Genomic DNA, 12,852 nt, shown 5'->3' with positions numbered 1-12,852 from the left:
TGTAGGGAGGTGAGGGCATGTGCCAAGGGGTGGGGGAGGCTGGGGGGAGGTCAATGTGGAAAAAAGGAGAGATATATACTACTATTTGTAATACTTTAAACAATAAAAAATAAAAAAAGAAACAAATGGGACTACATCAAACTAAAAAGCTTCTGCACAGCAAAAGAAAGCATCAATAAAATGAAAAGGGAAGCCATTGTATAGGAAAACATATTTGCCAATGATACATCTAATAAGGGATTAATTTCTAAAATATATAAAGAACTCATATACCTCAACACCAAGAAGACAAACAATACAATTTTAAGAATGGGCAAAGGACCTGAATAGACACTGCTCCAAAAAGGACATACAGATGGCCAATGAACGTATGAAAAAATGCTCAATGTCACTAATCAACAGAGAGATACATATTAAAACTATTTATGAGGAATTACTTCACACCTGTCAGAATGGCTACCATCAATAAATCAACAAACAACAAGTATTGGGGAGGATGTGGAGAAAAGGGAACCCTAGTACACTGCTGATGTGAATACAATTGGTGCAGCCATTATGGAAAACAGTATGGAGTTTCCTCAAAAAATTATAAATGGAACTGCAGTTTGACCCAGAGATCCCACTTCTGGGAATATGTCCTAAGAATTCCGAAACACCAATCAGAAAGAATATATGCACCCGTATGTTCATAGCAATGTAATTTACAATACTTAAGATCTGGAAACAAAGTGTCCTTCAGTAGCTGAGTGGATAAAAAAGCTGTGGTACATTTAGACAGTGCAATATTATGCAGCAGTAAAAAACAAGGATATCTTACGCTTTGCGGCAGCATGGATGGACCTGGAGATGATTATGCAAGTGAAATAAGCCAAAGACAAATATCAAATCATCTCACTTATATGTGGAATCTAATTAACAAAATAAACTAACAAAACGGGTCCAGAAGAGTGGATGCAAGAAGCAAGCTGAGAGATCTTAGAAGGAAAAAGGTTGGGGGATACGGGAAGAGATTAATCAAAGAACATATGTGCATATATGCATATGCCATGGAAACAGACAGTAATAAAGGGGAGGGAGAATGGGGGACATCTGTCCTTCTGTCTACAATAAATAATAAAGTTAACAATAAAAACCTACTATATTCTATACTTGAAAATAATTAATTTGTGTTATGTGAATTCTATCTCAGTTTTAAAAAATTATCATTGCATCCTGCTATTACGTTATATCTCTCTCTAAAACATGTTAAATTGCTATACTCCAGGCACAACATTGTACGCAAAAATCTAAAAGAAAAATCTCAAATGTTTTAAAATTTAGAAGTGTTGGCACCTATGTGGACATAAATATACACACTCACACCAGCACAAACAGATTGCCCATTCAATAAGTTATAGAAGAATCATTTTTAAAATTTAGAAGTGTTGGCACCTATGTCGACATAAATATACACACTCACACCAGCAAACAAATTGCCCATTCAATAAGTTATAGAAGAATCATATTATTCTGAAATAAAGAATTCTTAGATTTGTTAGTATTATTCTAAAATACTATGCTACAAAGCAAAATTTTAAATAACTAATAATCTAGATCAGTAGCTTTGTGAATTGAGAGAACAAGCACATCTTAATTACTATCATACTAGTACCACTAGTTAAAAAAAATAATTACTATTCATGGAGCACTATTTTCCAAGTAAGCACTATTATAAGCCTTTTAAATGAATGCATACAATAATCAACAAGAAAAGTACTATTGCAATCTCCCATTTTACAGATGATAGAACTAAAGCACAAGGTACTCATACAAAAAGAAAGTAAAGCCAGGAGATGGATTGAGGTAGTCTGTTCACAGTCTCTCCTACTATAACTCCCCACCACAACGAAAAATTACAGTCAAGAGTGTTTTTTCACATTGACAGTTCACTTTGTTTAGCACACATAATTCAATTACACATGTTTACATACACTCTTTTTAATCAATAATTTGGGGGTGGGTTAAGGTGGGCAAAAAGAGGAAAAAAGGGAAGCCATCTGTAATATTGTTTACAATAAAAATACCAAAAAAATTAATAATTTTAACAATTGGGTACAAATCAAAACATTAAATATTTAGTTAACTAAGAGCAACATTTCTACAAATAACATAAACATAGTTACTAAGATTAATTCCTAAAATTTTTAAATTATATATATACTAGGGGCCTGGTACACGGATTTGTGCACCAGTTGGGTCCCTCGGCCTGGCCTGTGGGGATCGGGCAGAAACCAGCTCCAACATCCCCCAAGGGGTCCTGAATTTCAAGAGGGCACAGACCAGGCTGAGGGACCCAAGCAGTGCACAATCGGGGCCAGGAGGAACTGCGAGAGGGCTCCAAGGCGTGTCCAACCCATCTTGTCCAGTCCTGATCGGGGCCGGCGGGCTGGGGAGGGACTGCAGGAGGTTGGCTGGCCGGGGAGGGACCCCAGGAGGGCTCCAGGGCGTGTCTGGCCCATCAAGCCCAGTCCTGATCAGCCAGACCCCAGAAGCAAGCTAACCTACCGGTCGGAGCATCTGCCCCCTGGTGGTCAGTGCACCTCATAGCGACTGGTTGAACGGTCAGAGGGACAATTAACATATTAGGCTAATGTTACCTATTATATATAGAGAGATACTAGAGGCCTGGTGTAATCCGTGCACCAGTGGGGTCCCTCGGCCTGGCCTGCGCCCACTCTCAATTTGGTACCCCTCGGGGGATGTCAGAGGATCAGTGCATGGAATCAGCCCGATCCCCACAGGCCAAGCCGAGGGACCCCACCAGTGCATGAATCCATGCACTGGGCCTCTAGTATGCATATAAGATCTTTGGTTAATCTCTTCTGACCCGACCCTATCCCCCCTTCCCTCTGAGATTCATCAGTTTGTTCCATGTTTCCATGCCTGTGCATTTAGTGTCTGCCCCCTGATGGTCAGTGCACATCATAGATACTGGATGAATGATCAAACAGTCAGACACTTAGCATATTAGCCTTTTATAGATATAGATGATTTTATATGTAAAATTTAATATTTACCTTGTTCTGGGCCGTTGTTCATCTTCAGATTCACTAACTTCTTCACTAACTCCTGATTCCTGAAAATCCGAATCTTCAGAATCTTCACTGCTCACTTGAACAAAAAAAATATAAAGTTTCTAAATACTTCCCAATGCAAATATAATTCACTTAATTTGTCAACAACTTCACATTAAGACCACTGTGAGAATATCTATAATATGTACATTACTGGCACTACATCATAAACATTAGATCAGTTAATGATTCAAATGGTATTTATAAAAATAATTCAAAGCTATTCCAACTATAATTATAAAACTATGGTTCTACATAGAAATATAAGTATTAACTGTATATGAATTTTAAAAATAAGAATTTACCTGTCAATAAAATATATACATAATTATCAAAGGAAAACAAAGTAAAATAAAATAATTCTGATTATTCAAAACAAGCACAGTAGACTGGCCATGATGGAGTACAGACTCTGCCATTTATGAGAGCAAAAAATTACGGACAGAATACATAAAGAAATGACATAAGGAAAAAAAATTATTTGATGATGAGATTCCAAAATGGCAGTGGAATAAGTGGAAGCTACACTGACACTCTCCCAGGACCAAACTGGAAACACAACTAAAATACAGAAGAACCACCCTGAAAATTCAACTAAAGATTAGCTGGAGAGAACACTAATAACCAAAGACAGAAAGTGGAGACCACATAGAGACTGATAGGAAGTACAGAGGCACAAAAAGGGCTAGCCGGGCTCCACAGACAGTAGGTGAGGTTCTAGAGAGATATCTCAGCTGTGGGGGTTCTCACTGAGAACTCTGGGGACTGAAAACCCAAGATGGGCTCCCTAGCCCAGTGTACGAAAATAGAGAAAGGTGCCCATATCCTGCTGTCAAATGCAGCAGAGTTACTGTCTGCCAGCAAGAGACAACTGGAAAGGCAGGCACCCTCTTAAAGGGCCAATGCACAGAATTTACTGTGCAGCCACTCAACTTGGGCTCAGACAGGAGGGCAGAGCGGACTGGAGCTGTGTGAGCAGAAGCCAGAATTGGGGGCTCTGAGGTTGTAGCTCAGAGGGCAGCCACCCTGGTTTCCTGTGCTGAATCATTCCCTCACCAGGTCATAACTTTGCTATCCAGGTGGGTTGTGCTTGAGGGGGAGTCAGTTGCCCCACCCTGTTGGAAGACCTCTCCCCCGACCCTGTGGTACATAGCCTGAGAATAGTCACAGCTCATAAAAATCAGACTGCCAGCACAGGCAGATCTCAGGAAGCTTTGAGGCTTTGCCTGATCTAATCCAGGAACCAGGGCTAGGAAAAGCAGACCCTGGTGCTAAAATCCTCAACAAAATATTAGTAAATCAGATCCATCAATATATTAAAAATATCATACACCAGAACTAAGTGAGATTTATTCCAGGGATGCAAGGCTGATACAATATTCACAAATCACATAACAAACTGAAAGACAAAAATCACATGATCATGTCAATTGATTCATAAAAAGCATTTGATAAAATCCAACACCCATTTTTTATAAAAACTCACAGCAAGTGGGAATAGAGGGATCATACCTCAACATAATGAAGGCCATCTATGACAAACCTACAGCCAACATCATATTCAATGCGCAAAAACTAATACAATTTACCCTAAGAACAGGAACAAGACACGATGTCTACTTTCACCAATCTTATTACACATAGTACTGGAAGTCCTAGCCACAGCAATCAGACAAGGAAAAGAAATAAGAGGCATCCAATTAAAAAGGAGAAAGTGAAACTCTCATTATTCACAGATGACATGATAATGTACACAGAAAAACCTAAAGACTACACCAAAAAAATGCTATATTTAATAAATGAGTTTGGGCAGAGTAGCAGGGTACAAAACTAACATCCAGAAATTGATGGCATTTATACATACCAATAATGACTCTCAGAAAAACTAAACAAACAATCCCACATACCATTGCAACAAAAAAAAAATTAATATGCTTAGGAATAAACTTAACCAAGTAGGTAAAATTTTGACTTGTACTCGGAAAACTACAGGATGTTGAAAAAAGAGATAGAGGAAGATATAAACAAATGGAAGAATATATCATTTTCACAGATTGGTAGAAATAACATCATTAAAATGTCCATATTACCCAAAGCAATGTATAGATTCAATTCAATCCCTTTTAAATTACCAATGACGTATTTCACAGATCTAAAACAAATACTCCTAAAATTTATATGGAACCAAGAAAGACCCCAAAAAGCCACAGCAATCTTGAGAAAGAAGAACAAAGATGGAAGGATTACAATACCAGATATCAAGTCATACTACATAACCACTGTAATTAAAACAGCCTGCTACTGACACAAGAACAGACATATAGATGAATGGACCAGAACAGATTCCAGAAATCAACCCAAGCTATTACGATCAATAAATATTTGACAGCCCTGACTGGTTTGGCTCAGTGGATAGAGCGTCGGCCTGCGGACTGAAGGGTCCTGGGTTCGATTCCGGCCAAGGGCATGTGCCTGGGTTGCGGGCACATCCCCAGTGGGGGGCGTGCAAGAGGCAGCTGAATCGACGTTTCTCTCTCATTGATGTTTCTAACTCTGTATCCCTCTCCCTCTCCCTTCCTCTCTGTAAAGAATCAATAAAATATATTAAAAAAAATATTTGACAAAGAAGGCAAGTGCATACAAGGGGGTCAAGACAGTCTCTTCAATAAATAGTGTTGGGAAAATTGGACAGATACATACAAAAAAATGAAACTAGACCACCAATTTACACCATACACAAGTGTAAACTCAAAATGCATAAAAAGACTTAAATGTAAGTCGTGAAACCACAAAAATCGTAGAAGAAACCATAGGTGACAAAATCTCAGACATCTCTTATAGCAATATGTTTACCAATGCATCTCCTAGGACAATGGAAACTAAGGAGAAAATAAACAAACGGGACTACAAAAAAAAAAAAAAAAAAAGCTTCTGCAAAGCAAAAAACAAACAAACAAACAAAAAAAACCCCAACAAAATGAAAAGGGAGCCCACTGTATGGGAGAACATATTTGTCAATAATATATCTGATAAAGGATCAATATCCAAAATATATAGGGAACTCATACAATTTAACAAAAGGAAGACAAACAATACAATTAACAAATTGGCAAAAGACCTAAATAGACACTTTTCCAAAGAGGGCATACAGATGACTAAGAGACATGAGAAAAAATGCTCACTGATCATCAGAGAGATGGAAATTTAAATGACAATGAGGTATCACCTCACACCAGTCAGAATGGATACCATCAACAAATCACCAAATGATAAGTGCTGGTGAGGATGTGGAGAAAAGGGAACCCTAATACACTGCTGGTGGGAATGCAGACTGGTGCAGCCACTGTGAAAAACAGTATGGAGTTTCCTCAAAAAATTAAATATGGAACTGCCACTTGACCCACTGATCCCACTTCTAGGAATATAGCCTAAGAAACCTAAAACACCAATCAGAAAGAATGTATGCACCCCTATGTTCATAGCAGCACAATTTACAATAGCTAAGATCTGGATACAGCCCAAGTGCCCATCAGTAGATGAGTGGATAAAAAAGGTGTGGTACATTTATACCATGGAATATTATGCAGTAGTAAAAAAGAAGGATCTCTTACCCTCAGAAACAGCATGGAGGGACCTGGAGAGTGTTATGCTAAGTGAAATAAGCCAGTCAGAGAAACACAAGTATCACATTATCTCACTCATATGTGGAATCTAATGAACAAAATAAACTGATGAACAAAATAGATCCAGATACATAGAAGCATGCAACAGACTGGAATCTCAGAGGGAAGAAAGAGGTGGATGGGAGGGGAAAGAGATCAACCATAGAACTTGCATACATATATGCATAACCCATGGACACAGACAATAGGGTGGTGAAGGCCTGGGGCAAGAGATGGAGGTGGGTTAGAAGAGGTCAATGGGGGGGGGGGTATATGCAATACTTTCAACAAGATTAAAAACAATTTTTTTAAAAAAGCAAAAATCTCGGTGGTTGCCAGGGCTGGGGGAGGGATGAACAGGTGGAGCACAGGGCATCTTAGGGCAGTGAAATTGTTCTGTATGATTATTAACGGGGCACACATGTCATTATACATTTGTCAAAACCCAGAGAATATAGACCCTAAAATGTGAATTCTTATGTAAACTATGGAGTTCAGTTAAAAACAATGTATTGATAAAAGAACAATGACATAAGGACTCTGAAAAGAAAACAATAGCAGACAGATTGGGGACAAATCAAAACTTGATAGCAGCACTATTTACAATAGCTAAGCTCTGGAACCAGAACAAGTGCCCGTCAATAAGTGAGTGGATAAAAAAGTTGTGGTGCATTTACACAATGGAATACTATGTAGCTATACAAAAGAGGGCTCTCTTACCCTTTGAGACAGCATAGAGGAACCTGGAGAATGTTATGCTAAGCGAAATAAGCCAGTCAGAGAAAGACAAGTATCATATGATCTCACTTATATGTGGAATCTAATGAACAAAATAAACTGACAAACAAAACTGATCAGAGACATGGAAGCATGCAAAAGACTGAGGATCCTCAGAGGGAAGGATGGGGGGAGAGATCAACCAAAGAGCTTATATGGCATAAAGGCATAACCCATGGACACAGACAGTAGTGGGGGCAAAGACAAGGGACCGGAGTGGGGAGAAGAGGGGGTTAATGGGAAAAGAGGGGGATAACTGCCATACTTTAAACAGTAAAGATAAAATTAGGGGGGGGGGGGACTTGAATAATGACCCTGGTCAGGTAGCTCAGTTGGTTGGAACATCGTTTCATAGACCAAAAGGTTGCAAGTTAGATTCCCTGTCAGGGAACATACCAAGATTGTGGCTTCAATCCCCAGTCTGGACACGTACGGGAGGCAACCGATAGATGTAGATGTTTCTCTCTCTTCCTCTCTCTCTAAAAACCAATAAAAACGTATCCTCAGGTGATGATTAAAAAACAAAAAACCTAAATAATGATCCCTATAAAACTTTCGGTTTGGCAGGTAGCTGTTGAGTGTCATTTCCCACCCCCCTCCTTTCTTTCCTGTTTTTGAGACAGGAAGGCAGGCTGAATTGCAAAACTACACAGAAAACCCCATTTCCAGCCCTAGCCGGTTGGCTCAGTGGATAGAGCGTCAGCCTGTGGACTGAAGGGAACCGGGTTCAACTCTGGTCAAGGGCACATGCCCAGGTTGTGGGCCTGATCCCCAGTGTGGGGTGTACAGGAGGCAGCCAATCAATGATTCTCTCTCATCATTGATGTTTCTATCTCTCTCTCCCTCTGCCTTCCTCTCTGAAATCAATAAAAATATATTTTTTTTAAAAAGAAAATAAAACCCATTTCTGGGAGAACAACATTTCTAGGCACAACACTGGAAAAAAGAAGCTGGTCTCTACATATCAAAAGAATATAAGGGGAATCCCTGATTTATTTTTGGCACCCAAATTTTCTTTTTCTGCACTAAAATTGCCACTATGACACAGACACCTAAAACCCCGGGAGAATACTCATCTTTTTGGCTTCAGGAAGCCAAGCAGGGACTATACAAAATGAGTCTGGAATATCATTTGGTGCCAGAAAATAAAGCAGTGCTCAGAAAATGAAGGAGGCATATTAAAATGACACATGATCCAATTTGAAGGAGATCCCATGAGCCAAACCTGGAACAATTTGAGCAACACAGTGAACAATTGGATTATAACTCATAGCATAAAATAAATATCTTAAGTCCCTATTAATGTTAAGTAATGGGATAAAAATAATGGGGTAAAACAGACAGCTCTTCCTTAAAATTACTAAAGGTAGAAGCAATGAAAGAAATAGAAAGTCACCAATAGAAAAAACACCACTGTAATAATTGCTCCAGGCAAGAAGGATGCTAAAATTAGTGAGCTTAAGTATGTTGAGAAACAGATTTGCCTAGTCTCAAAGTATTTCCCCATAAGATATTCATTAAATATGAATAGGAAATATTTTTTCAGTGGAAAATCCAAGCAGACACCAATTTAACCACATTATAAAGGTTAACAATACCAGTAATAAGACATCCTATCATCATATACCCTTGGTATGATACAATGAGAAGGATTCAATATCATTTTTGTGGTATTCTTGTCAAAATGTCTAATAACCTCAATCTAATGAAAAAATATTGAAGTACAAAAAGGACATTCATTAATGGGGAAAGATCTATATTTTATTTCAGAGGTCAGAAAACATTTTATGTGAAAAGTCTGATGGTAAATATTTTCAACTTTTCGGCTATATAGTCTCTGTTGCAACGACTCATCTTTACTCAACTTGGAAAGCAGTAACTGAATAAATATGACTGTATAGCAATATACCTTTATTTATTAAAAAAAAACAGGTAGAAGGTTGGATTTAGCCTACTGGTATAATTTGCCAATACTTGGTTCACTTAATAGTATTGTATCTATCAATGTTAATTTCCTAGCTTTGATTATTATACTATGTAATAAGGTGTTAGAGAAGCTCAGTCAATGGTATGAAGGAACTCTGTACCATTTTTTTGCAACAATTCTGTAAATCTAAAAGTATTAAAAAATAAAAAAAATTTAGATTTACCATGACCTGAGATCAAAATCAAAGGTCTAGTCTATCTTAAAAAAAATGGCCCTAGCTGATTTGGCTCAGTGGGTAGAGCACAGGTCCTGAGGACTGAAGGGTCCCAGGTTCAATTCTGGTCAAGGGCACATGCCCAGGTTGCAAGCTCGATCCCCAGTTGGGGGGCCGTGCAGGAGGCAGCAAATCAATGATTCTCTCTCATCATTGATGTTTCTATCTCTCTCTTCTTCTGCCTTCCTCTATGAAATCAATAAAAATATATTTAAAAAAAGAAAACTCCTCATGGAGAGATATTTTAAAATAAAAAAACATGAGAAAACATCCTATATAATAAAAGGGTAATATGCAAATTGACCCTAACAGCAGAATGACCAGAATGACCACTCGACCAGTCACTATGAGGCGCACTGACCACCTCGGTCCCTTTTCCCGGCCCACAGGCTCCGATCACCCGATGGCAAATGAGGAACTGGGAGAGGGTGGTGGGGGATGTGAGTGGCGCCAGGCCAAGGACCATGCCCCACCAGTCACCCCACACACAGAGGGCAACCTGCAGCAGGTGGTAGGGCTGGCCAGCAGGCGGGAACAGTTGACCTCTCAGTCCCTTCCTCTGGCCTTCAGGCTGCGATCGCTCAATGGCAAATGGGGAGCCAGGGGTTGATGGTGGCAGGTGGCGGGGCCAGCTGCAGGCAGCTGGGGAAGATGGCCCTGATCGCAGGCCAGGCCTAGGGACCGTACCTGCTCACGAATTTCGTGCACAAGGCCTCAAGTAAATATTATAAAGAATTGCTATTGGAAGAGAGGGAAATGAGTTATTCATGTGATGATAGTTCTGAAGACAGATAATGTTAATGGTTGCACAACAATGTGACTATACTTAATGCCATTAAATTGTACACTTAAAATTTTGTTATGAATATTTTACTGCAAGAAAAAATAGAAAAGCAGCTTTGATACATTTATACCGTAGAATAGTATACAGCCGTAAAAAAAGAAGGCTCTCTTGCCCTTTGAGACAACATGGAGAGACCTGGAGAGTGTTATGCTAAGTGAAATAAGCCAGTCAGATAAAAACAAGCTGTGGGAGTGCCGCTCATCCAGGTCAGCCGAGCAGCTGTGGACCCACCCTCTGAACAGCTGCTCCCGCTGTGGGAATGCACTGACCACCAAGGGGCAGCTCCTGCATTGAGCGTCTGCCCCGTTGGTCAGTGTGCATCATAGCGACTGGTCAAGCGGTCATTCTGGTCATTCCCGTTTGGTCACTGGGCTTTTATTATATAGGATTATGTTGTAAAACCAGTATATTACTTACATTCAAAATTAAAATGTCTTACCCTTCCTTCTATTTCTGCCTTTGGCTTCTTTGTGCTCTTTAGGCTTCATCTTTTTTTCTTCTCCAGAGTCTCCGTCACTCACAGTCAGTTTGTGCCTCAAAAGCCTATGTCTATATCTTGGCTTCTTAGATTCTTCAGAATCTGAATCTGATTCAGAATTGACTTGATTTTTTGCTTCTAAATGGATAAAATAAATCAGTAAAACCTTGAGCCTTTTTTCCTTTAAAATGTTTTGTAAAATTATTTTGTTTGTTGACAATGATCATGGTTTAAGGAAAAGCTCAAAGTTGTATATTTACCTGGGTATCATTGGTGAGACCAGGCAATCTCATACATCAGACCTAATCTATTACTATTATTAAATATTGACGAAATATTTGTAGATTTTTTTAAGGTGAAAATTACCTTGTTTTAAAATCATGTTTATTAGCAGTAACTGAGAAAACATGCACAATTATTATCAGATACTCAAAAGAAGTAAAGGTAGTAAAGTTTTAAACATTTTAATAAACTTTAAATGTATGTATTAAGGAATGTCATGCATGGTCAGATAGTCAGATAGACTGAACTGGTCTAACAATCAAATTATGATATCCCATACATTAATTTGGGGAGCTCACCCTCATCTCCTGGATTTACTTCATTTTGTTTTCCAGTTCTTTTTTTCCCTTCTTCTGGTTCATCATCTGAAGATCCATCCTCCTCAGAGGAAAGATTGGCTTTAATTTCTTCTAAAAGCATCTTCTTGGCAATTCTTGAGAGTAAAAACACAATAAATAAAAAACTATATTGGTGATGAAGTGTAACAAATTAAAAACAAAGAATTACCTCTTTCAAGAGAGACAAATGTGTTAATATATTTTATATTATGAGTAAGAAATCATCAAAACATTGTTTTAACCTAACAACTAAAACTTCTGAAAATGCTCTTAGAACTTATATTTTCCCAATTCTGTGTAATTCTGTAATATATTGGAAAGTCTGACGGATATTTCTACTATTTTAACCAATTTCAACTTTATACTTGATAACCTTCCACTCCTATACTTGCTCTGCTGCCGTCAACCAGTAACTACCATATCAGACATGCCCACAATAGTGAATTTACTTATTCAGACAAATGGCATTCTAAGACAAAACTTGACATGAGATGATTTATTCAATAGCAAAATATATTCTTAGAAAATCAATCTGTAATATATTAATTCATTATAAAACAGTGCCTCAAACTGAGGAATATTTTTAACCCTTTACTTCATAAATTGTTAACCAAATGAAAGCATCAACTAAATATTAAGTATTGAAGCAATCAGAAAGCCCTGATAATACTCAAGCTAAGGCAGAGAAGGAACATTAGTGCTATTAATTACACACATGGTAAAAGAACACAAGTTATCATAACTGAGTTTTCATCTTCCAAAAAAATAGACAGTGCTATAGCTGTACTCATACCAAAATTTCTCAAGATACTCGAATAACTTGCTAGCCCAGCCAGCATGGCTCAGTGGTTGAGCGTTGACCTATGAACCAGGAGGTCCCAGTTTGATTCCCAGTCAGGGCACATGCCTGGGTTATGGGCTCGATCCCCAGAGGGGTTTGTACAGAAGGCAGCCTATCAATGATTCTCTCATCATTGATGTATCTATCTCTCTCTCCCTCTCCCTTCCCCTCTATGAAATCAATAAAAACATTAAAAAAAGAACAACTTGCTAATGGAAACTCTAATACTAAAAACATAAAAAAGTACTTCTTTAACACTACCTTCTGTTAAAATAAAATATATTCCTAATAAATTTCCATGGTTACACTAAAGGAA

The 12,852-nt window shown here is 38.4% G+C and overlaps 1 protein-coding gene across 7 annotated transcripts in view; it reads right to left on the bottom strand.

Moving 5' to 3' along the window:
• The window catches only part of ATRX (alpha thalassemia/mental retardation syndrome X-linked), a 304,287-nt gene that overhangs the window by 160,847 nt on the left and 130,588 nt on the right, over nt 1-12,852 (bottom strand). For 5 of the 7 annotated variants that reach the window (XM_005877140.2, XM_005877143.2, XM_005877141.2 and 2 more), the window contains 3 exons: nt 11,657-11,790; nt 11,037-11,213; nt 3,057-3,150 (listed from right to left, as the gene is read on the bottom strand). In XM_005877140.2, the coding sequence (XP_005877202.1) occupies nt 3,057-3,150; nt 11,037-11,213; nt 11,657-11,790 (405 nt within the window). The remainder of the gene's footprint in view (nt 1-3,056; nt 3,151-11,036; nt 11,214-11,656; nt 11,791-12,852) is intronic. The other 2 variants (XM_014548450.1, XM_014548452.1) reach the window with 2 other exon arrangements.

Source organism: Myotis brandtii, unplaced genomic scaffold (assembly GCF_000412655.1).
Source record: "Myotis brandtii unplaced genomic scaffold, ASM41265v1 scaffold509, whole genome shotgun sequence".
Classification (NCBI taxonomy): Eukaryota; Metazoa; Chordata; class Mammalia; order Chiroptera; family Vespertilionidae; genus Myotis; species Myotis brandtii.
This window is presented reverse-complemented; position numbering and strand designations above follow the sequence as displayed.